The sequence below is a fragment of the Chiloscyllium punctatum genome, chromosome 2, assembly GCF_047496795.1.
Source record: "Chiloscyllium punctatum isolate Juve2018m chromosome 2, sChiPun1.3, whole genome shotgun sequence".
In the NCBI taxonomy this organism is placed as follows: domain Eukaryota; kingdom Metazoa; phylum Chordata; class Chondrichthyes; order Orectolobiformes; family Hemiscylliidae; genus Chiloscyllium; species Chiloscyllium punctatum.
Genome location: NC_092740.1, coordinates 93,567,755 through 93,594,758, shown reverse-complemented (window position 1 = coordinate 93,594,758; position 27,004 = coordinate 93,567,755). Strand labels below are relative to the sequence as shown.

The 27,004-nt window shown below is 39.4% G+C and overlaps 1 protein-coding gene across 8 annotated transcripts in view; it reads left to right on the top strand.

Moving 5' to 3' along the window:
* agtpbp1 (ATP/GTP binding carboxypeptidase 1) overlaps positions 1-27,004 on the top strand; it is a 338,830-nt gene that overhangs the window by 251,047 nt on the left and 60,779 nt on the right. For all 8 annotated transcript variants that reach the window (XM_072585860.1, XM_072585842.1, XM_072585823.1 and 5 more), the window contains 2 exons: positions 2,667-2,847; positions 4,424-4,553. In XM_072585860.1, the coding sequence (XP_072441961.1) occupies positions 2,667-2,847; positions 4,424-4,553 (311 nt within the window). The remainder of the gene's footprint in view (positions 1-2,666; positions 2,848-4,423; positions 4,554-27,004) is intronic.

The following is a 27,004-nucleotide window of genomic DNA, read 5'->3' as shown; positions in this document are numbered from 1 at the left end:
CACTGTGCTCTTATCCTTTGTAGCACTTTTCAATGTGATACCTGTATCAAATGCCTTTTGGAAATCCAAGTACATGTCATCACCTAGTGTGCACTCTATGCAATGTAATATTACTTTGCCAAAATCCTCTAATAGATATTATTTTCCTTTCACAAAGTCACAATGACTCTGTATGCTCATGCTGTAATCTTCTAAGTATCCTGTTACAATTTCCTTAATAGATTCTAACACCTTTCAAATGACAGTTGTTAGGATATCTGTCCAACAATTTCCTGCTTTCTGTCTCCTTCCTTGCTTGAATAAAGATGATACAATTCTTCTTTTCCAATCTACTGGAATTCTTCCAGAATTTAATGATTCTTTGAAAATTATAACCAATGTATTTAATGCATGCACTTTATTTTAAGATCCAAGGATGCAAATCATTCAGACCTGGGAACTTTGAGCACCCAAACAATAGCAGTTATGTTAAGTTTGTCCTTCCCTAACCCTTCTTGAATTTCAATCCTAGCTGTGAGGCAATTAGTAGAGAATAGGTTGTTTTCTTTGGACTAGAGGACATCTGAGGAGAAGTTTAGTTGATGTGTACAGAAAATGTCAAAGCTATGTGTGGCAGGAAGGATTGATTTCCCTTTGCAAAGAGTTTAATAATCAGGTATAGACTAAGGTAATTGGTAGCACTGTGGATGTACCTACATGTCATGGACTGTAGCTGTTCAAGAAAGTACCTCACCTCTACCTTCTCAAACAATCAGGGATGCATAACAAATGTGGGGCAAGCTAGCAATGTGAACATCCCAAGAAAGAATAAAAACAATTAGGTGAAGATTAATTCTTTGTGTTTTTTTTCAAAGGTGTGTTGGGATGTTTGGAATTTAACAGCTGAAAGGGTGATAGAGCTAGAAAACTTAATCACATTTAAAAAGTACTTCGTATGATTTGCGATATCTCAGATGCTGAAGTAATCTGTATCATTATGCACCAAGACATGGACAAAAAGAGAGAGCTTAGTGATTTCCCCTTGATAGTCAATTGCATTATCATTGCTTACCCCCCATGATCAAAATCCTGGGTTTATGTGTAATGGGGTTATGTTATGTTTATGCATTTGACCAGCCATGTAAATACTGTCAATAGAGCAGCAGGCCAGAGGCTAGGACTTCTGTGGCATGTAACTCACTTCTGGTCTCCCTAATTCCTATTCATCATCTACAAGGCAGAAATCACAAGTGCCTGGATGGGTATGGCTTCAACAACATTCAAAAACCTTGACACTATTCAGGACAAAACAACCATTTAATTACCACCCCATCCACCACTTCAGCATTCATTCCCTTCATGACTAATGCACAGTGATAGCAGTGTATGTTATCTACAAGATGCACTGCATTAACTAACCAAAGCTGCTTTGACAGCACCATCCAAACCTGCAACATCTACCATCTGGAAGGAGAAGGACAGCAGATGCATGGGATCACCACCATCTGCCCATCCCCTCCGAGTCACACGTCATCCTGACTTGGAAAATAATAATTCCTTTGCTGTCACTGCTTCAAGATCTGCTCACTCTCTTCCAAATAGCACTGTGGTTCTCCCTATACCCTATGGTCTACAGACGTTCAAGACTGCAGCTCACCACCATCTTTTCCAGTGCAACAGAAATGTTGGCCTAACCAGCATCCCATGAATGAATTTTTTTTTTAAATCTGTATTTTTATATATGTATAAAAAGCCTTGGGATTCTCCTTAATTTTATTTACTAATGATTTTTCATGATCCCTTTTAGCCCTTCTAATTCCTTGTTTAAGTTCTTTCCTACTTATATCTTTCAAGGGCTTCATCAGTTCCCATCCTCTGAAACCTAACACGTGCTTCTTTTTTCTTTTGGCCAAGATCATAACATCTCTTGTCATCCAAGGTTCACATAATTTTCCATACGTATCCTACAGAATAGGTTGTTTTCTTTGGTACAGAAGACATCTGAGGAGATGTTTAATTGATGTGTGTAGAAAATGTCAGGGCTGTGTGTGGTAAGAAGATCTGATTTCCTTTTGCAATGAGTGTAATAATCAGGCAAAGACTAAGGTAATTAGTAGCTGTGGATGTACCTACATGTCATGAACTGCAGCCATTCAAGAAAGTACTGCACCTGAACTCTTGTCAACTTCATAATGAAGTACTCCCACATATCTGATCTAGATTTACCCTCAAACAGCTGCCTCCAATCAAAATTCTCCAGTTCCTGCCTAATGTTGTTGTAGATCACCTTCCCCCAGTTTAACATCTTCATTCGAGGACTGGTGTTATCCCTATTCATGAGTATCTTAAAATTCACGGTGTTATGGTCACTGCTCCCGAAATGCACCCCCCACTGAAACTTAATTCACCTGGCCAGGCTCAGTTGCCAAAACCAGGTCCAGTATATTAAATATGGAACAAAAGGCCTTTTTTCTGTGTTGTATAATTTTGTGATTCTACTGGAGACCACAGGCTGGCAGTTAGGGCTGAGACTTAGGTTAAATTTCACTAAATAATTTAGGAATGCTGTGGCTAATTGCAACAGCCCTTCTTACACTTATCTTGACATTACTATCCTTATACGATTATCACTATGTGAAGCTGCAATTTTATATATAAAATAACTCCTATAAAAATAATTTCTACAGGAAATCGACCGTACATTTTCTTAACCTCTCGTGTCCATCCTGGAGAAAGTAATTCCAGTTGGGTGATGAAGGGAACTCTGGAGTTTTTAATGAGCAACAGCTTGGCAGCTCAAAATTTGCGGGATTCTTATATTTTCAAAATTGTCCCCATGCTGAACCCAGACGGAGTAATTAATGGAAGGTGAGGCAAGTCTGTGTACATTAAACTGTTCTATATTATGTTTATACAGAAATGCATCACAGTTGACAGTTACTTTTCAGTTACTAATCATAAATGATTGAGCAAGATCTTCTAGAATAAAGAAACATCGAAAAGAGAGCATCTGTGCTACAATTGCTGCTATTGATTCAAACCTTCACGACTGAACCTCATCATGTATGCTCATATTTGAATTAACAATTTTCAGTCAGTGGATAAATATGCTTCATTGACATGACTGAAACAAGTTGTCAGTATACGTTATCTTTGCTAATTGTTAAAGCACCCTGAGTACTACTATTCTGGCCTCCTGTCATTTTATACACCCAAAATTGTACAAGTATACATGTATATCAGTGAACATTGATGAATAGGCAATACATTTTCAATTGCAATACATATACCACACCCAAAACCATTTTATCTTATGGCAGAGGCAAAAAATACACAAATGAAAATGCAGGCCAACTTGAAGACAGTAAAATCTGTGAAATTCCCTGTCTGACCTTAACTGACCAAAACTCTCATTGTTGCCAAGAGGTCATGTTGCCCTCGTAATTCTGTACAATAGATACTTTTTCATAGAATGTCTATAGTGCAGAAAAAGACCTTTTAGCCCATCGGGCTTTCACATGCCCACCCCCTCCAACAGCATCTCACTCAAACTCAAGCCCTCACCCTATCCCATAACCTTGCACTTCCCATGGCGAATCAACCTAGCCTGCACAGTATGGGCAATTTAGCATAGCCAGTCAACCTAACCTGCACATCATTGGACTGTGGGAGAAAACCAGGGCTCCTGGCAGAAACCTCGCAGATACTGGGGAGAATGTGCAAATTCTGCACATACTCACCCAAGACCAGAATCAAACCCAGGTCCCTAGCGATGTTATTACACACCTCTGGAGCAGGCGTGAACCTAGGCCTGTCATCTCAGCAGTGGGCACACTACCACTGTGACACAAGAGGGCGTGGCTCTCAAACTTTGATAGAATTAGCAATAAAGGCATCGAAGTGACAATGAATGTGGGGTCTCAGAGATGTGTCATTGAATGGGAAGACTGGTTTCGGGTGGCACGGTGGCACAATGATTAGCACTGCTGCCTCACAGCGCCAGAGACCTGGGTTCAAATCCCACCTCGGGCAACTGTCTGTGAGAAGTTTGCACATTTTTCCCGTGTCTTCATGGGTTTCCTCCGGGTGCTCCAGTTTCCTCCCACAATCTAAAGATGTGCAGGTTAGGTGAATTGGCCATGCTAAATTGCCCATTGTGTTAGATGAAGGAGTAAATGTAGGGGAATGGGTCTGGGTGGGTTGCTGTTCGGAGGGTCGGTGTGGACTTATTGGGCCGAAGGGCCTATTTCCACACTGTAAGTAATCCTAATGAAAAGAAACAGAAAAATCTCACATCTAAGGAGACATTCAGTCATGAACAAGGAATGGAACATATAAACCTGAATAGGTGTTTCATTTTGTTTCTATTTGAAATATTAGGTTTAAAAAAAGAATTAGCTTGAAAGTCTTACTAATTAATTTTTCTATATATTCTGTTTTGTAGTCACCGCTGCTCCTTAAGTGGCGAAGATCTTAATCGGCAGTGGTTAACCCCAAATCCTGAACTCCATCCTACAATTTACCACACCAAGGGCTTGCTGCAGTACTTGGCCAGTATACAACGTAGTCCTCTTGTAAGTACAGCACCTCCATAAAATTGATTTTCTTAATGCTTCACTTCATTGTTGTTAATAAAACACAGACAATGTTTTTGTTTCAAGTTTAGAGTTTCAATTTAGACAAAGCTTTTCACTGTGCCTCGGTACACGTGACAATAAATTCAATAAATAAATTCAAATTCAATGCTTCCACTCCCTGAACTCTGTCTCCTAGTCTTCCTCTGGATGCTGCTCCTGCCACCAGTCTTTCTTACCTAATGTCTGCTTAAAGTTCTTAATGTTGTCTTCAGTATGCCTTTCTCTGCTGGCTCCTGAACTGAATTAACTTGGAATGAAATCCTGGCTCCATCCAGTGACAGATGATGTTTAGTACAGGTGGTTCTGCCTGTACCGACTAGTGCTTGCCACTAGATGGAGCCTGGTCGGTTAAACAATCATCAGACGAATGTAATTTTAATATTTTATGGCAATTACATTTTATTGTATTTATCATACTTTTAAAATATATTTTGTTACTTAATGAATATAAGCTTTTATGAGTGTACATCATTTCAACTTGAAGAGCCTGTTTCTATGCTGTACGACAATGACTGTAACTTGATATTTTAAAGTTGCTTTTTGCTGTAAGGCCTTGAAGTAAGCATCCATACATTGTTTATTTTATATTTATTGATTTACTTTGTAAGTTACTTCAGTTATGAACCCACACTATTGCACACTTATGGTATTGTGTTTCAATCTTTTCATTGTTTCTTCAGAGCAAAGCATGTGTGCAGGAACTTAAACTTTAGCTTTCACGTTAATTCCTATGGAAACTATGCTTCACTTAAAGTCGTTTCTTTTAATGTTGCAGTTTTCAGGAATAAACAAAGAATTCCTGTAGAAATACAACTGCTCTTTAATTCCAGTTATGAACAGAGTTAGATTCTGTCTCAGTTCAACTTTACCATATAATCAGCAAAATACTCATCCACTGGGACAAAATATTTTTTAGTAATATTGTCTTTTTAAATGCTTGCATATTCTTTTTACCTTCATCAATGTTAACTCTCAGAACTCACCGAGAGGCTGCTGTATTTACAATTAGTGTCACTATATCCAGCAGTGGGCCCACAAATTGTAAGAAATTCCTTGTTGAATGTTTTTTAGGCAAAGAGAGAGACTTTTGAACAATAAAGGAATTAAGGGTTATGGTGAGCAAGATGATAAATTGAGCTGAGTCCATGAAAAGCTCAGCCATGATCTTACTGAATGGCATAACAAGCCTGAGGGGCTCGACAGCCTATTCCTCCTTCTGTTTCTCATGTTCTTGTGAATCTGACATGGGTTGATGGCAGTCAGCTGAACCCAATTCTCTGGTGGCAGCCTCATGGATACAGGTGTGCTGCTGGTCCACACAGCAATGGCACGTTCTGCTCTGATTTTAGGAAACATGTATCACTTGATGATCATCCTGGGGCTTGCAGATGTTTAAACAGCAGCCAGCTGTATAAGACACCAGGTTGTAGTCCAACGGGTTTATTGAAGACCACACTCTCTTGGAACACTGCTCCTTCATCAAGTGAAGGCTGAAGACTTTACCTTGTGAAGGAGCAGCATTCAGAAAGCTTATGATTTCAAAAAACCTGTTGGTCTATAGCCTGGTGTCATGCAACTACTGACTTTGTTCACCCCAGTCCAACACCTACACCCTCCACATCATAGCTATATAAGAGTTAGACCATTGTTAGGGTGAGGGCTGCCTTAGAGTCAGAAACACTTTAAGGTGAGAGGTACTTTATATTAGAGCTGCTTTAGAGTCAAAGCTATGTTAGAGTCTTCCAACTAAAATGGACAGACTCTAATTTTCCCATATTGTTCTCCAGTGATGTAACCTTTGCCCTTCACTTAAGCAATCCACATCCCTTTGCAAACCCTTTATATCTTCTTTATCATTTGCTTTTGTTACCTAACTTTATATCACATCATCAATGAATTTGGCAGCTATAAATTCAATACTCTTTCATCTCTCAGAAAAACAACATCCATCATGCCACCTCTGTCTGTCCCCCAGTTCCCTGACTGTTGCCTGTCAAATTAATCAGCCTAAGCAGAATGGTGCAATCTATAGCCACTTTTATAGGTTCAGAGCTCTTTGAGATGGTTTGTTCATGCTATTGCAGTCTTCTTGACCAAAAGTCACTTGCATTTCATCAGTTGTGCTACAACCACTGGGGTGACACTCTGTTGAAGCACTATGCTAAGCAGTCGGATAGTAAGGATGATCTAGTTATTTCTGTATGCAGTATAGCATGGGGGATTATCTCAAATTGAGTTTGGAATGTTTCTTTTATTGTCACTTTAATTTTAGCTTTGTAACCAAGCTGATGCTATCAGGACAGGCTGAAAAATGTGCAGTTGGGATTATGGTTGGTGATATTGCATTCAAATGAGTTATTCACAGAAATCTGCATAGAAGGGGACTGGCTAGGCTACCTCCTCTCTTATTCTTCCTTCTCCGACTGATTACTGTGACTGATAGAGAACCTGAGTGACCTTCTTCATACAGTATTAAATATTGTAAACATTGCTCATATCTTTAACTTTAATGCAGTCCTTAGCTTGCTTGTCCGAACTGAGGTTCTTTCCAAGAATGTTTATATGCTCCATCAATATAGACTTCCACGGCAATGTTCACAGTGGGTTGAAGGAATATTGGTGAGATACATAATTGCATTTATAGGATCTGGAATTAAGTTTGTAAATGATTTGTTCAATCTTGAATAGCTTATTGATTTCCAGGAAAGATTATTTGTCTGACTCCATACAGGCAGATAAAGAAACTTGTTTGTTCACAGTTGCTTAACTAAATCAGTATTTAACATCAGGAAGATGGTATATCTGATATTCTGTAGTTGTGGTGATAAAGGTTTCTGATGTCTTATTTGAGAGCTTGAGTTCTAATGTAGAAGTAACTGTAATTTTGATTTTCAGTTCTGTGAAGGAGACTGCTATTTTTTAAGGGCCAGATATACCATCTTCCTGATTTATTTTAGCAGTAAGTCAACAATATTTCCAAAAAGTCATGTGACTTATACTAAATTATCAAACAAGTAAGTGGTATGCTTTCCTTTATTGGTCAGAGCATTGAGTATGGAAATTGGGAGGTCATGTTGTGACTGTACAGAATGTTAGTGAGGTCACTTTTGGAATATCATGGGCAAATCTGGTCTCTCTCCTACAGGAAGGATGTTGTGAAACTTGAAAGGATTCAGAAAATATTTACAAGGATGTTGCCAGGGTTAGAGGGTTTGAGCAAAACGGAGTGGCTGAATAGGCTGAGGCTATTTTTCCTGGAGCATCGGAGGCTGAAGGGTGACCGTACAGAGGTTTATAAAATCATGAAGGGCATGGATATGCTAAATAGGTATGGTATTTTCCTTGGGATGGGGGAGTCCAGAACTAAAGGGCATAAGTTTAGGGTGAGATTTAAAAGTGATGTAAGGGGCAACCTTTTCACTCAGAGGGTGGTGCTATATGGAATGAGTTGCTAGAGGAAGTGGTAGAGGCTGGTACAATTACAATATTTAAAAGGCACCTGGATGGATACATGAATGAGGAGGGAGATTGGCCAAGTGCTGGCAAATGGGACTAGATTAATTTAGGGTATCTGATCGGCATGGATGAGCTGGACTGAAGAGTCTGGTTCCGTGCTGTACATCTCTATGAATGTATGACTGAAGCTACCTGGTGAGATAATTGCTAGTGTTTACTAAATGGAGCTTTTATGACACAAAAGAAGAGGGACAAGATGACAGAAGCAGTTTCAGCTCAAAATAGAAGATGCACACGAGTAGTAGTCCTACTATCTGGCAACCTAAGCGTAGTTAAAGTAACTGGAAAAGTTTGGTGAGAAACGTCAGTAACTTAGCCTGTGTCTCTGCAGGAGATGGAGAGAATCATATCTGGTGAGTATTGTAAAAATGGCCCAAAGAAAATGTTAGTGATGTCATCAATTGAGTAAGAAATTAAAGATTGGAGTGATATTTCACTGACTGATCTTACTGGAAAAGGAGTCAACTTTTTATTTTTGCTGTTTATGATAAGATCTTTTCAAATTGTCTTTTATATAGCTTTTTGTTTTTTTTCTCTTTCGTGTGTAATTAATGTTGACCCTCTTCTGTGAAGATGTTCAGTGAATAACTGCCGCAGTAACCAACTACAAAATAAAACTTCTGGTCTGTCAAGCCAGGTTTCACTCTGAAATCTGACATATCAAGTATTGGCAGCAGCTGAGATCATATCACTAATTTTTTTTTTTAAATGATGTCAATTGTTGTCAGAGATGCAAAAAAATGCAATTATAATCTTTTTTGTAAGAATCGAAGAACTGAAAACTTGGACAGGCAAAGTGCAGAGGGCTCATTTTTGTTTTGGAGCCTAGTTTCATGGCTCAATTAATTGAAATCTGAGGTGACTGCTTGCATTCTGTAATGTATTTCTTTGTACAGAAGCTCTGAGTTGAGTTCAAGTGATTCAAGAGTAAGGTTTACAAAGTATAGTTAATTACTGTTAATGCATTGAAAAACATTTCCTTTTTCTGAACCGGTGGTCATTAGCTCACTTGGGCACCAGAAATACAGTGTGTGTGTGCAGTTGTAAGAGAGAACACCCATATTTTTATGGAAAGGTAATAAAATAACTGTGCAGAAATAAAGTCCTCCTTTAATACTCTGCCACTGCCGGATGTGATTTCAGTTACCTAGACACTATGTTCTGAAATTTCCTCCATAAATGTTTGCATTCTACTTCTAAGATCCTCCTTAAAACCTAATTCTTTAACCTTTCTTTATAGATCCACTTTTAACGTGGCATATTCAGGGCATTATATGTTGGAGGTGCTTGTACAGGTGCCAATAGCTAATTTTGGCATCTCCTGCGTTTCCAATAATAATGGCTCCACCACTGATGCCCAGTGTCTTCATTTGCTGAGGTCCCAATCTTTGGAATTTCTTCCCTACACATTGCTACTTTTCTACCTCACTTCACTAATTCAAGATGTTTCTGAAAACCTAGTTCTTTGACCAAGCTTATGGTCATCTGATGGTAATATCACCTTTTGTGGCTCTATGACATACTTTATTTTGTAATGTTCCTATGAAGTGGCTTGAGACTCTTTCTTGTCTTAGAAATATCGTATAAATTTAATTTATTATTGTTAAATGGGATTGGATTCTTTCTGGGGAATATTTTATCAAGAGAATTTAAGGGTAACCATTAGTTTTACTTATTGCAAATCAATTAATCTTCAAACTTCAGTGGATGGCAAAACAGATTTAAGATGCTGGTTGTTAACATTAGGTTGAAACTACTGCCAAAAATATCCACACACAACCCACAGGTCAGATTTTGATTTTGGTCATTCCAAAGGACATTTTCCTATTTGTTTTTTTTTTGAGAAAGAGTTCCATGCAATGTTTTGTGGATTAAAAGCTGAAAGTTCACTCATGATGATTTTTATCATCTGGTATTCATAATATTTTCCCCAAATTTCCTTTGTACATGCTTAATTAAATGGAAAGTGATTTTAGCATGATTGTGGAGCAATCCTAGTGCTTGAGTGTCACCAAAATATGTAAATTAAGAATGTGGCTTTCTGTCTATTTTGTAATTGGCATTAAGAGCCTTTAAGCATTAGTTTTTGTAGATACTTTGTAGAGAAAAATTCAATCTTGAAAGCTGCAAGAACATTCATTCCTCCCAGAAGATAACTAGTCAAACTTTCAACATAATGAGTACTGAAAACTTAAGTTACATCTATGTCATTCTAAAATATATTGTTACATGGCAACTAATTAGTTTGAAACCATCTTTTTCCTACTGACAACTTTATTTTCTTTTTTGATTCTCTATATTGGTGATTTCAGTTATAAAGAGGTAATCATATTAATTGTAATACTATGAAGCTATTCTTGAGTTTTTAAATTTTAATCTACAGCATTACTCCTGTGAAAATAAAATTTTTAGCAGCTGTTAATTATAATAGTTGACTGAACCCTTTGTTTTGTTTTCAGCTAATATACTTTTCCATCCATTCTACATCCACTTTGTATCACCCTGTCTTTCCCTGACACTCTCCCTCCAATTCATTGCATGAAGAGGTGAATTAATCCAACCATACAATCAGATTCAAAAGTCCAATATTGAATAAGTTGAGACAAAAAGCGGAATTGCTGGAGAAACTCAGCAGATCTGGGTGGTATCTGCATAGAGAAAGCAGAGTTGACATTTCAAGTCCAGTGACATTTTTTTTGAACTATGAGTAGCTGGGAGCAGGTAGTTTACATCCTAATGACAGGATTTGTGGGGGAAGGAGTAAGCAAATAGGTGGGGATGGAATGCAGAGAGAGAGCGGGAAAGAAAGACACGCAGTCAAAGCGATGTATAAAGATAAGCCAGAAAGAATGAAAAGCTGATAATGGGAACTGTAAATAGGTGAAAATGGATTGGCTACACTGAAAGCAGCTCATGTCATGACAGGGTCAGACATGAGGTGAGTGGATAAAGGACTTAAAGGAAAATGTTTAGACTGTAAAACCATTGAAGTCGATATTGCATCCTGAAGGCTGCTGGTACCCAAACGAGCAATGAGATGCTGTTTTTTTTTCAGCTTGCTCCAAGCCTTGCTGGAGCACTGCAGCAAACATGAGACAGATATGTTGGCTAGGGAACACAATGGTGTGCTGAAGTTACAAGCAACCTGAAGCTGCATAAGTCAATGCAGTTTAATTTCCAATAATCATCAAAGTAACTCAGTTCCTGACAAAAAATATTTTTGGTTCTGTAGCATATGATGAAAAATCATCTTTGAACAAATATATTCTATTCTCATTTCAATGGGCAGAGCCAGAACTGGATAACTGTATGCTCTTAAGCATCTGTAATGTCACATGAACCTGCTTATTTGTCAAGCTGCAGAATTATCCTCTTATTATTTTCTCTCTTGTCCAACTTTATTCACTGGCTCGACTGGCGCTTATCTGAATTGTGGATATTACTGATAATAGTTTTTTTTTCCACATCTGGCCAGTTTAGTTTATGAATCTTCATGTGTAACCTGGCCTGGAGACAGCTATCACTGAACTGAGACCCACAGATTGTGAAGGCCAGAATTCAACATCAATCTGAGCAACACTTAAGGACAAGTATAAAGATTGAAAGAGAAAGATTTGTACAATAGAAATATTAGGCACTCTGCTATCATGGCAGATTCCTTTTCCCCCAAAAGCATTTTAATGATTACTTTTGGTCATCAACATTGACAGACTTTAATGGGGAAATGCCATTGTAAAATGCTTAATTAGATGCTTTGGTACATTCATGGAATCTCATGTGTAAACTTGATCATGTACAGGGAGATTCTATCGATTTAAAAAGTAGATTTAAGAGTAAATGTTAGTACTATAAATTCTCACTTCTTACTTAGAAGTCAAAACCTACAAACCTCACTCCAGACAGCCCAAACAAGTGAAGACTAGATGGGGGTCTCCAAACACTGTTTAGATATCTGATGGTTTCTCCTATTTAGACAGAGTGGTCACTAATTCATTGGTAAACTTAGTCACACCAGATGGAGAATGGAACACTTATTCTAAATACTCCAGCAGGAGTATTTGTATTTAATTAATGCAGTTACAGCCCTCCCTTCAGTAGAGGCTCATTGGAATTTTTTTTTTGTCTTGGTTCCATCTCACCAAAAATTGAAGATGAAAACCATGAGGAAAGTTGAGGGAGCCTGCCTAAAGGTCCCCTATAATCAGTGACTTAAGGTTTACATCTGAGATACTTGAGATAGGACCAGGCTTTCATCAAAGTACAACACAATGGACGGATGGATAAACAGATATTGTGCGGTGCAGAAAGTGAGGACTGCAGATGCTGGAGATCAGAGTCGAGTGTGATGCTGGAAAAGCACAGCAGGTCAGGCAGCATCTGAGGAGCAGGAAAATCAACGTTTCAGGCATAAGCCATTCATCAGGAATTGTGCAGTGTTAAGTGAAGTTGAATTATGTACTTTTTCAAACATAAGAGTATTTTGCCACTAATAGCCTAAGTTGGGTTTGCAGTCAGTGTTCCCTCTAGTTTTCTTTCCACTTGCAGTCTGTGTGCTGACGTTATTTGCCATGTATGGCACATCAAAGTGGTTGTTCACACATGCAATCATGCAGTTTAGAGAGAATGTAGGTTGGAGTTATAAGGTTATGTCAGAAAGTATAAAATTCAATTTGTTTAATTAATGTTGGATTGCATTTGTTTATGCTTCTCAGTTAAAGGCTGTATCTTGAATGCACATTAGAGTCAAAGAGAAGTACAGTACGGAAACAGATCCAACTCGTCCATGCCAACCAGATATCCTAACCTAATCTAGTCCCATTGCCAGCACTTGGCCCATATCCCTCTAAATCCTTCCTATTCATATACTCATCCAGATGCCTTTTAAATGCTGTAATTGTACCAGCCTCCACCACTTCCTTTGGCAGCTCATTCCATGCACACATCATCCTCTGCGTGAAAAAGTTGCTCCTCCGGTCTCTTTTATATCTTTCCCTTCTCACCCTAAGCCTGTGCCCTCCAGTTCTGGACTCCCCCAACTCCAGGGAAAAGACTTTGTCTATTTATCCTATCCATGCCCCCCATGATTTTATAAACCTCTGTAATGTCACCCATCAACTGCCAACACTCCAGGGAAAACAGCCCCACCCTATTCAGCGTCTCCCTATAGCTCAAATCCTCCAACCCTGGTAACATCCTGTAAATCTTTTCTGAACCCTTTCAAGTTTTGTTTTTAAGGGTAATTTGTATCTGTAACAAAGTGATATCTGGAACACGATAAATGATGTGTGCTGACTGTTTGAATTTAATATCTTACCAGCAGATGTACATTTTTTGTATATTACTCAAATTTGTCTCTATCTGAAGTGCCAATCCCACTGTATCTGAGTCTGTTATTCTTTCTGATCTCATTTCCTTTTTTAAAAAAAACATTCTGTCATAACATTTATTGCTGGCAAGGCCAACAACTATTCCTGATTGTTTTTGAGAAAATGAAGAGAAGCCAACACCTTTGACTGACTGCAGCAGTTCATCTGGTGGAGGTATAGTCTGTTGTTAATGAGGAAGTTCTACATTTTTACCCAGTGACACTGAAGGAATGGTAATATAGTTCAAAGTCACAATGATGAGTGGCATAGAAAGGACCTTGCGCATGTGATGGTGTTCCCATGCATCCACTGATTTGCCCTTCTCCATAGTAATGATTACAGGGTTAGAAAGGTCCATCGAAGAAGTTAGGTGTAATTCTTGGGGCCAAAGGGATCAAAGGATACAGGGCAAAAGGTGGAAGCAGGATACCAAGTTGAATGATCAAACATGATCACATTCAATGACGGAGCAAGCTCAAAGGACCAAATGGGCTACTTTCTATGATTATATGTTAAGCCTTGTTGAGATTCTGCTGTGCACCTTGTAGATCATAGAATCCCTACAGTGTGGAAGCAGGCAATTTGGCCAGTCAAGTCCATATCAACTCTCTGAAGAGCATCCCACCCAGACCCAAAAACCCCCCACTCCATCCCTGTAACCCTGTATTTCCCATGCTTAATCCATCTAACCTGCACATCCCTGGACACTGTGGGCAATTTAGCATGGCCATTCGACCTAACCTGCACACCTTTGAACTGTGGGAGGAAAGCAGACCACCCGGAGGGAATCTAGGCAGACAACAGGGAAAATGTGCAAATTCCACACAGACAGTCACCAGAGGGTGGAATCGAACCCAGGTCATTGGCGCTGTGAGGCAGCAGTGCTAACCACTGGCCACGCTCCTGCCCTGATACACAATCTTACCACTGTATCTTAGTGGCACCGGGGATGAATGGTAAACATGGAGAACATAGAAAGTAAGAGCAGGAGTTGGTCTGTTAAGCATGTTCTGCCATTCATTATAACTGTGGCTGATCACCCAACTCAGCAACATGTTTCTACTTTTGATGGTGGTTGGGGTGCAAACCAAGTGGGCTATATTTTCCAGGATGGTGTTGAGCTTCTTGAGTATTATTGGAGCTGCATTCTTCCAGGCAATCCTATAGCAAGCTACTTGCTATAGGATTCCCAGCATCTGACCTGTTTTGGTAATCATTGTGTATGTCTGTCCAGTTCAGTTTCTGCTCAAAGATAGTTTGATTTGACTTATTACTGTCATGTGTATCAAGTAAAAAGTGTTGTCTTACCTGCTTTACATGCAGATCATACTATACAAGTGCATCAGGGTAACAGAACAGAGTGCAGGATACAGTATTACAGCTGCCGAGAACGTGAAGTGATCAACATTTACATTTTAGAGGTCCATTCAATAGTCTGATAACAGCAGGGAACAAGCTATTCTTGAACTTGTGTGTACATGAATTCAAACTTCTGACTTCTGCCTGAAAGAAGAGAGTGGAAGAGAGTATAACAAAGTGGGAGGGGTCTTTGATTATGTTGGTTGCTTTCCTGATGCAGTGGGAAGTATAGACGGAGTCAACGGATGGGAGACTGGTTTGTGTGATGGACTGGGCTGTGTTCACAACTCTCTGTAGTTTCTTTTGGTCTTGGGAAGAGTATTTGCCATACGTTGCTGTGATGCATCCAGGTGGGATGCTTTCTGTGGTACATCTACAAAAATTTATAGGAGTCTTTCTGGACATGCTGACTTTACTTAGCGTCCTGAGGAAGTACAGGCATTGTTGTGCTTTCTTGACTTTAGTGTCAATGTGGGTAAATGAGCACAGATTATTGGTGATCGTCGCTCCCAGGACTTTGACGTTTTGACCATTTCCACCTCAGCACCATTGATCCCATAAGATCCCATTCACTCTGCTCTCTGAAGTCGATGACCAGCTCCTTAGTTTTACTGACATTGATGGAGAGATTGTTGTCTTATACCATGCTGCTCAGCACTCAATCTTTTACCTGTACTCTGTCTTGTTGTTGTTGTTGTTGACATCTGACCAACAATGGTGGTATCATCAGCAAATTTGTAAATGGAATTGGGGCAGAATTTGGCCACATAGTTGTGAATATATAACCTGTATGGCTGAGTGTGCAACCTTGTGGAGTACCAATATTGAGGATTATCATGGAGGAGATGTTGTTACCTATCCTTACTGACTGCTATCTGTTGTTCAGGAAATTGGTCAGTCACAGAGGGGGAGCAGAGACCAAGGTCCCAAAGTTTGGAGATGAGTTTGTTTGGAATTATGGTGTTGAAGGTGGAGTTGTAGTCAATAGGTAGGAGGCTGATATAGGTTTCCTTGTTGTCCAGACGTTCCAGGGATGAATGTAGGGCTCGGGAGATGGTGTCTGCCATGAATCTGTTGCATCAGCAGGTGAATTGCAAGGAAGCTTAGGCAGTGTAGGAGTCTGAGGTTAATCTGAGCCATGACCAGAATCTCAAAGCGCTTCATAATTATGGATATCAAAGAGAGTTATTGAGGCATGCTGCATGATTTTTCTTTGATACTGGGGGTATTCTTGAAGAAGTTGGAGGCTTCAAATCATAGTAAAAAGTGGTTGAAGATGTCTGCGAACATTCCCACCAACTGGTCCGTGCAGGATCTGAGTGCTGGGGATTCCATCCAGGCTGGTTGGTTTACATGAGTTTACCGTTAAGAAGACTAATCTGACATCTGTGTCTGAGGGTACTGGTGCATCTGAGGCTATTGCAACAGGTGACATTGTCACATTGCCCTTCTCTTCAAAGCCAGTGTAGATTGCATTGAACTCATTGGCTAGGGATGTACTATTGTCTGCGATTCTGCTTGACTTCGTCTTGTAGCCTATTATGTTACATCAGCCTTGTCACAAACGGCAAATATCCGTCTGGTTAGTCGGGGTCTCAAACTTAGTTTTGTATTGCTTCTTGGCATGACTTTGTGAAGGTCATACCTGAATTTACTATATAGGTCAGAGTTGCCCAACTGGAATGCCTACTTGAATCCTGGGCCGTTTTTGCTTTTCAGCATCTGCAGCATTCCTAGTCTTGTTTCCATGACTTTATCTTCTTGATTAACCATGTTCTATTAAGATCAGTGGGCAATCTTCTTTGTGGCCAAAATAAATTAGGTAGTAGGCAGGACATCTGTGAAGGTGAGGAAGAAATGCCAAGGACAAGATAGACCAAAAACAATTATATTGTTTAAAAAATTGAATTAAGTGGAGGGCAAGAGAGGAAAAGGTAGTTAGAGTTCTGGGTTTGAAGGCTAGGCAACTGGGTAGTGTCACGAAGCGAATGAAGGTGCTATTCTCTGCTCCAAAGTAGCAAAAAGTGCCTTTTTAAAAATAAAATTCACTTGTTTAACTTGGGTATCATTGGCCAACATTTATTGCCTGTATCTTGTGACCCTTTAGAAAGCGGTGGTGAGCTGCCATCTTGAACTGCTGCAATCAATGTGCTATAGGTTGACCCACAATACTCCTGAGGAGGGAATTCCAGAATTTTGACCCAGCTGCAGTGAAAGAACAGCAATATATTTCCCAGTCAGGATGATGAGTGGCTTGAAGGAGTACTTACAGGTGATGGTGTTCCCATGTATCTGTTTTCCTTGTTCTTCTAGATGTTAGTGGTCATGAGTTCGCAAGGTGCTGTGTAAAGATCTTTGGTTTTTGTCTGCAGTACACCTTGTAGATAGTACACATTGCTGCTAATCAAACTAATGCCAGTAGTGGAGAAAGTGGATGTTTGTGGATGTGGTGCCTATTAAGCATGTTGCTCTGACCTGGATGGTGTCCAAGCTTCTTGAGTGTTGTTGGAACTGCATCCATCCAGGCAAGTGGGGAGTTTTCCATCAAACTCCTAACTTGTGCCTTGCAAATGATGGACAGGCTTTGGGGAATCAGGAGGTGAATTACTCACCACAGTATACCTAGCTGCTGATGTGTTCTTGTAGCCTTTGTGTTTATGTGGCAACATCATTGAATGTCAAGGGGCAGTGGTTAAATTGTCTCTTATTGGAGATGGTCATTGCAGTTGTGTGGTGTGAATTTTACTTGCCACTTGTTAGCCTTGCTACTTGGTCCTGAAAAAGGTTTACATCCAAAACGTCGATTTCTCCACCTTCTGATGCTGTCTGGCTTGCTATGTTCTTCCAGCCTCCTCTCTGTCTATTTATCTGCCCAAGCCTAGATATTGTTCAGATCTTGTTGTATTTGAGTTTGGATTGCTTCGATATCTTGAGGAGGCATGAAAGGTGCTGAACATTGTGCAAGCATTCGCAAGCATCCCCACCTCTGACCTTTGATAGAAAGTCATAGATGAAGCAGCTGAAGATGGTTAGGCATAGGAAACTACCCTAATGATGTCTTGGACTGAGCTAACTGACCTCCAACAGTACAATCGTCTTCCTCTATGCCAGGTATGACACTGACCAATGGAGCATTTTTCCTCACAATTACCCATTGATTCCAGTCTTGCTAGGGCTCCTTGATTCCACAATTGGTCAAATGCAGATTTGATGCCAAGGACTGTCGCATTCAGTTCTTCTGTCCATGTTTCAACCAAGACTGTAATGAAGTCAGGAGCTGAACGGCCCTGGCAGAACCCAAACTGAGCAGGTTATTGCTGAGCAGGCGCTGTTTGATTGCACTGTCGATGACAATATCCATCGCTTTACTGATGATCGAAAGTAGACCAATGGGGTAGTAATTAGTCATGTTGGATTTGTCTTGCTTTATGTGCAGGACACACCTGAGCAATTTTCCACATTTAGGTAGATGCTAGTGTTGTAACTGCATTGAAAGTACTTGGCTAGGGGAGCAATAAGTTCTGAAACCCAAGTCTTCAATATTATTGCCAGAATGTTGCAGAGCCCATAGCATTTGCAGTATCCAGTTCCTCCGACCTTTTCTTGACATCATGTGGAGTGAATCAAGTTAGCTGAAGAATGTTATATGTGGAGACCACTGAAGGAGTCCGAAATGGATGGCCACTTGGCATTTCTGACTGGCATATGCTTCAGCCATAACTATTCTCACTGATGCGTTGGGTGGTTCCATCATTGAGGATGAGGCTATTTGTACAGACTTCTACACCTCCATTGAGTTGTTTAATTGTCCACTATTATTCATGACTGGATGTGGTAGGACTACACAGCTTAGATCTGATCTGTTGGCTGTGGGATCGCTATCTCTATCACTTACTTATGCTGTTTGGCATGCAGGTAGTCCTGCTTGGTAGCTTCATCAGGTTCACACCTCATTTTTAGATATGCCTGTGCTGCTTCTGTCATGCCCTCCTGCACTCTCCATTGAACCCAGGTTGACCCCTTGGCGTGATGGCAGTGGCAGAGTGGAGTATATGCCGGGCCATGAGGTTGAGGATGGTGCTGAAATACAGTTCTGCTGTTGATAGCCCACAGTGCCTCATAGATGTCCAGTAATTAGTTGCTAGATCAGTTCAAAATCTGTTCCATTTAGCACAGGGATAGTGCCACACAACACGACAAAGCATATTCTCAATGTGAAGGCAGGACTCCATCTTCATAAGGACTGTGACTCTTACTGTCATGGACAGATGCATCTGCAGATGAGGTAAGAATGTTTTTCCTTTTTGGTGGTTCCCTCATCACCTGCCACAGACCCAGTCTAACAACGATGTCCTTTAGGACTTGACCAGCTCGATTAGTAATGTTGCTGCTGAGCCACTCTTGGTGTAGTCATTGAAATCCCCCACCCGGTGTACGTTTTTCACCCTTGCCACCTTCAGTGCTCCCTCCAACTGTTGCTCAAATAGAGGAGTACTGATTCATCAGCTGAGGAAGGATCGTATGTGGTAATCAGTAGGAGGTTTCCTTATGTTATAATAATATAAACAGAAAATGCTATAGGCAGCAAATTCAGTAGTGTTCATTGAGGAAAGTGACAAGTTGGCATTTTAGACCTTGTTCTTTATCAGTATAAGATGGTACTGTTGAAAGTCAGTACCAAACCGTGAACTTGTCACATTTGTCACAAATGCTGTCTTGCCTTACTCCCTGTTTCCAGTTTGGTTTTTATACATGTTAGTGTCACTTTTTTGAAGTAAAATATTTGTTATTACAGGTATAATAAATTATCACAAGGGGTTAACTAGAGCCTTGATATTTATCTGATGTATCAAAATAAGAATGGTTGCTACATTTACATCCCATCCAATGTTTGGCTACATTAAAGTCAATTAATTGTAAAATTGTAAGGGGTATAAGTTGTGTGATTGACCAACTGCATCTGTTCTCACTGACTACTTTAGGTGAGAATTGGTGTCAAGTTGTCAAACAATGTAATGCAATTTTGCACAGAAAATATGATAACAGAAAATGAACACACTTGTAAGAATATTGAATCAAAATGGACACATTTTCCACATTCTTCCATGAAACATGTTTGTTTTAATAAGTAAAATATGCAACCACAGAGGTGATAAATTTAGAGGCTTATCCTGCTCAGGTTCCAGTGTCCAGTGCAAACAATATCATATAGGATGACTGAGAGTTTAATTGTCTGTTGAGCGAATTCTGCAGATCAAAATGAAATCCAGGCTACACCTCGGAGGTACTGAGCATTTTATGATTTTGTATCTGTGCCAGAATGTGACATCTTTGCTAACTAAATGTAAAATCCATGTTGACCATTTAATTGAAGAAGTCTCTATGCTGTTGAGATAAGACATTATCATCCCTCTAAACATTTTTATATTTTAATGTTGATCATCTGAAAAAGGCACTGACAGAAATGAGTAACCTTTATTGATAATTCGATTTTGAGGCTTTAAAAATGGACATCTTAAGCACATCTGTGTTTGTACGGGAATGAGTTATTTACCTTATAGTGATGAAATGCTTGTTCATGATCCTTTTTAATGTTAGATTTTTAATTTTTCTTTTTATAAGTACTGATAACAGCCTTTTCATATTAATTACTGGATTAGTGGTACTGGAAGAGCACAGCAGTTCAGGCAGCATCCAACGAGCAGCGAAATTGACGTTTTGGGCAAAAGCCCTTCATCAGGAGGCTTTTGCCCGAAACGTTGATTTCGCTGCTCGTTGGATGCTGCCTGAACTGCTGTGCTCTTCCAGCACCACTAATCCAGTATTTGCTTTCCAGCATCTGCAGTCATTGTTTTTACCTCATTTTCATATTAATTGTCTTTCTACCTGGTCAAATTACCTCGTCACTGTTTTTACTCTTTAGGTAGATGGTAGGGTGGAATTGACATAGCTGGCAGCCAGTGCTTTCTGTAATCTTGCAGTCAGCAATACCTAGCAGGGAAACTTGAAAAGCTTTTCAAAACATTAACTCTACTTTCTCTCCTGAAATGCTGTCAGATGTGCTGTGTTTGTCCTACAATTTCTGTTTTGTTTCTGATTTCCAGCATCCAGAGTTCTTTGGTGTTTTGGTAGAGCAGTCAATCATCTATTTTAATGAATAAGCACAAAGTAGTTAAAACATGAAGCTTTTATTTTCAAAACTCTGCTAAAAAAATCTGCCTTTGTTTTGAGCTTGCTAACCCTGTTTGAGGAGCTGTTTGATTCTAGTACAAGAGCTTTTCATAACTTACCCATAACCGATGTAATTTTGGAATTGCAGTGGAAAAATCAAGTAGATTAATTTGTTGTTCGATGACGTCCCATGAATATTCCAAAAATTCAAGAGACGGGGGTTGGTGGGGGGGTGGGAGCAGAGCTACTCCAAACATTAAAGAAAGTCTGAGGACAGAGCGGAGTATGCTGGCCATTCACCAAAGAGAAGGTGCTAGAAAAACTGGATGACTTGAAGGTGGATTAATCGCCTGGACCAGATGGACTACACCCCAGAATTCTAAGGGAGATAATTGAAGAGGTAGTGGAGATGTTAGTGGTGATCTTTCAGGAATCGCTAGAGTCAGGGAAGGTAAGATATAGGAAGCCATTGTGAGGGATGAGATTTCTGGATACTTGCAAGTATATAGTAAAATAGGACAAAGTCAGCATGGTTTCATCAAGGGGAGGTCATTCCTGATAAATGTGGTAGAATTCTTTGAGGAAGTAATGAGCAAGTTAGAGCAAGGAGAGCCAATGGATCTAATATCTAGCAAAGGGAAACTTGAAAAAACAAGTTGCATATGCTCATAAGAAATGTAATCATAAATGAAATGCATTTCTCTTTGGTCCAATCAAAATGTTTTTATTGTCTTTTTCTGTTTAATTAGCAACGTGGGCTTCACAGAACTTAAACCAGATACTGTGAAGGAAACTATTTTGCTCTATGAAAAGCTACTCTAGTTGATCTGTCTTTTCATATAAATATGCCCTTAGCTAAACACACCAGAACAGTCAGCCACAGAAATGCTTCAGAACTGGATTCCAATCTATCTGGCTGTCAAGAAGGCCTTTGACAAGGTTCTGCATAGGAGGCTACTGAGTGAGATAAGGACTCATGGTGTGAGAGGCAAGATGCTATCATGGATAGAAGCTTCGCTGTCTGGTAGAAAGCAAACAGTGGGGATACAAGGATCCTTCTCAGAATGGCAACCAGTGACAAATGGTGTTCTGTGAGGCTCAGAGTTGGGATCACCACTTTTCACTTAATAGATTAGCAATCTAGATGAATGAACTGATGGCATTCTGGCTAAGTTCACAGATGATACAAAGACAGGTAGAGGGGCAGGTAGCATTGAGGAGGTGGGGAAGATGCAAAAGGATTTGGACAAGTTAGGAGAGTGGGCAAAGAAATGGCAGATGGAGTACAACGTGTTAAAGTGTGAGGTCATGCACTTTGGCAGGAAGAATAGAGGCATGGACTATTTTCTAAATGGGGAGAACATTCAGAAGTCTGAAGTGCAGAGAGACTTGGGAGTTCTAGTCCAGAATTCTCTCACAGTAAACTTGCAGATTGAGTCAGTAGTTAGGAAAGCAAATGCATGTTGGCATTTATTTTGAGAGGACTTAAATGTAAAAGCAGGGATGTATATCTGAGATGCTATAAGGCTCTGGTCCAGACTACATTTGGAATATTGTGCACAGTTTTTGGCCCCAGATCTCAGGAAGGATGTAATGGCCCGGGAGCATGTTCAGAGATGTTTCATTAGAGTGGTCTCAGGAATGAGAAACTTAACATATGAAAACATTTGAGGACTCTGCTCTATACTTAGAGTTTAGAAGGATGAGTGAGGATCTAATTGAAACTTACAGAATGCCAAATCGCCTGGACAGAGTGGATGTTGGGAAGATGTTTCCATTGGTAGGAGCGACTAGGACCCGAGGGCATGGCCTTGGAGTAAATGGAACACCATTTAGAATGGAGATTAGCTACAGAGTGGTGAATCTATGGAATTCATTGTCACAGAAAGCTGTAGAGGTCAGGCCATTGAGTATATTTAAGACTGAGATTGTTAGGTTCTTGATTGTCAAGGGTATCAAGAGTTACGGGGAGAAAGCAAGAAAATGGGGTTGAGAAACTTATCAGCCATGATTGAATGGCAAACCAGACTCGATGGGCTGAATGGCCTAATTTCTGCTCCTATGTCTTATGGCCTTGTGGAATAAAAATGATTGAATAATATTTTTGAATGTTCAGGACCCCATGTGACATGAAATGAGGTTTGCAGGTTCCTGTGAGTCATAAGAATTACCAATATTACCTTTCTTCAGTTTTGGACTAAGTGGTTAAGAATTAATACTCTGGTTGAAAAACAATAACCAGACCATTCATTGTCTAAATCAGAAATTTGGATTAGTAGATTCTATGTACTTTAATTAAACTATGCACAAAATATTCCAAGCATCACAATGACACTGCAATACAGCAATGTATGTTGAAGTTAATTGATAGTTGGAAGTAATTACACATGCATCAATTTCAGAATGTAAATATGATCGTAAACTATCAGACAAAACTTTAGTCATTTCAGTTTAAGGAGCCATGTTTAACGTATGATTTAGAAAATCTCATACTGATATAATTAAAAAGCTTTTGGGCAGATTCGTGGAATTTTATGCTTTGGTTCACTGTGCTACCTAGTCTGAGCATTATCAGTGATAAACCATATTGTTCCACACTCCCAACGCTTTCCAAACGGCACCAAAGATAAAAATCAATTAATTGTTTTCCCCACTCTCTAAATATATAGCAAGTAGGTTTCATTGTCAGCACAGAACATAAAAACATCATGAATAGGTGCATTATATAATTACAAAGGCTAAATGAATGTTGGCCTTTATTTACTTCTATGGGAATAGAATGAAAGAGTGCGAAAGTCAGATATTTAGAAAAGCTCTCAACTGGTTCAGAATTTTACAGCACTGAAACTGCCTCTGTTGGTTCTTTGGAAGAGGAATCCAATGTCTCAAATCTCCCCTCTTTCTCAATGGCCCACATATCATCGTAAATATTTATCGAATTGCTTTTTGAAGCTTGCCATTAAATTTGTTTTTACCTTTCTTTCAGACAGTGTGTTCTGAATCATAGAGGCCTGCTGGGTTTAAAAAAATCTGACTTTCCCTCTATTTATTGCCAGTAATTTTAATTAATGATCAGGCTGCTCATGGAAACAGTTTTTCACTTTGTAGTCAGTTCTCATGAAGATCGATGAGGAGAGATAAAACTAAAAAAAAGGTAATTACCAACTCTGGATGCATTCCTAGATGTTTCATCATATTACTCCCTGTCTCTGGTTGCTGCACTCTCACTCCTGCCATTAATCACCCAACATGCAACACATGGTGCAACACATTTTTCCTCCCATTAGAAGGCGAATAGCTACTTCATTCCTTGATTGACAGACAACAATTATTCAGCATCTCTTTCATTTTACCTTTATATCTAATAAATCAGAATCTGGAAAAGCTACAGAAAAATGTATGTTAGGCACCTGTGCTTACATCAGGTATTTGGAGAGTTGGAAAGCCAGATGAGAGATTGAGGAAGAGAAAGAGACATGTAGGAAATGGAAGTGGTAGGTTATGGTGTAAGGGAAGTAGAGAGAGTGGGGTGAGAAAGGAAGGAAAGCAATGTGGTAAATGTAATTTGTATACTTAATGATGCTTCATTGATGTTAGGGGGCTATTGTGTCTCATAAGTAAAATAACCACTTTATAAAGCATGAGTGATATTAACTAGGAAATAAATCATCTTTTATTGGGCTTATGCTCATCAGAAGGTTTTTTTTAACAAAATCATTTGCAACAAGAAGTACACACATTCAAACCTTTCAATTAATAGTGATAATTGTTGTGAAAAGAAGAAAACATTTTATTTGTATTAACACCTTTTTAAAAAAATTGTTCATAGCATGTGAACATTGCTGCTGGGCCAGTATTTGCTGCCTTTTCCTAATTACCCTTGAGATGGTGGTGCTGAGACATCATCAACTGCTGCAGTCTACGTATTGTAGATATACCAAAGGTGCGATGTGGGAGATTTCCAGATTTGTGATCTAGCATTATTGAAGGATGCTGGTACAACTTCAGGTCAGGATGGTCTGGTCTGAAGGAAAGCTGAGGTGGTGATCTGACATAGTTTTGCTGCACTTGTCCTTCTCTGTGGTGAGAGTTGAGGGTTCGGAATGTGCCTTTGACCGAGTCTTACAAGTTTATGCAGTTCATTTCATGTACACTACTGCCACTTTATGCTAGTATTAAAAAGAGTGGGTAATCAAATGGTGAATGGAATGTCTTTCAAACTGGCTGCTTTTCTTCGAAAGCAAATGGAGAATATTCCATACTGCTTCTGATATATGCCTTGTAAGTGGAGGACAGGCTTTGGGAGTTTGAGATTGTGTTATTCACCACACAACTCCCAGTCTCTGATCTCCTGTCATAGCCATAACTTTTACTTCTGGCCTAGTTAAGTTTTTAGTCAACATTAATCCTGAGAACGTTGATGGTTGTGGATTTAGCAATGGTAATATTGTTGAATTCTAATGAGAGAGTGTTAGTTTATCTTTTGTTGGAGATGGTCATTGTACGACAGCGTGTGGGGCAGATATCACTTTCCACTTCTCCCGCCAAGTCTGAACATTGTTCTGGCTCAGACAGTCTCATGAGGTGTTACAAATTGTTGTAAGAATTGTGTCATCACCAGCGAACATTCTACTTCTGACTTTGAGGTTTGGCCTCAGAAGTAGTGCTTGGTCTTTTTAAGAGTGTATGTTTTGTAAAGTTATTGATATAAAAATGGTTAAATTTAAATTGACTTGATGGGTTTTTGTTTTTCATTTATTGATCATCCCTAATTTTCTTGAAGGCACTTAAGAGTGACCCACATTGATTACCGTGTAGGCTGACCAGGTAAGGATGATAGATCTCCTTCCCCCAAAAGAACTAGATGGGTTTTCATGATAATCAGCGGCAGTTGCATGATTGCCATTACTCTAGCTTTTAATTTCAGATTTTATTGAATTCAAATGTCACCATCTACCATGTTGGAATTTGAACTCATGACCCCAGAACATCATCCTGGGGTTCAGTATGAACATGCCACAACATCTCCTTTAATATATATAACATACTTCAAAATGTGAACAGGCTATTTGGCGGTGTGATTGAATGGGTCATGAGGATCCCAGACTGGCATACTATACTGCTGGTACAAAAGAAGTCTCGGTTTGGTGGGAAAGAAACCAACGTCAAGAATGGATGGAGAATCATGTCAGAAAATGGGCTCTAAGTTTAAAAAAAAGAAAATGAAAAATAGGAATAGAAGTAGATTGATTGACCCCTCAACCCTGTTCACACTTGGTAAGGTCATGAATGATCAATTTGTGTTTCTGATTTCACATCTCTGTATATACTCCAATAACCATTCCCCTATCTGACAAGTTTCTATGCAACAGTCTTCAAAATATTCATGACCCCACCTCCATTGCCTTCTAACTCACAGGAACAAAGGCATGGTAGCTAAATTTACCAATGATACAATTATAGGTAGGAAAGTATGTTGTGAAAACGGCAAGGAAATGGCAAAAGGATATAGAGTCCTAAAGTCTCACAACCCTCTGAGAGAAAAAAAACTCCAATTTTGAAAGAACAATCCTTCATTTTAAAATTGTGGCCCTTAGTTTTGGACTGACTTACAACAAGAAACATCCTTTCTACATCCAACTTATCAGGACCTTATGCAATTTAATCAAGTCATCCCTCACTCTCCTAAACTCTAGTGGAAACAAGCCCAGCCTGTTTAATCTTTCCTCCTGAAACAATCCAGTCATTTCAGATATCAGCCTCCTCAACTGCCTTCAATATACTTACATCTATCTTTAAACAAGGAGAACAAAATTGCACACAATATTCACAATGTGGTCTCACAAATACCCTGAATAACTGAAGCATAGCATCCTTACTTTTACATACAACTCCTGTCATAATAAAGGTAACATTCATTAGCAGCCTTGATTATTCACTGTAGCTGCACGGTAACATTTTGTAATTCTTGCACCA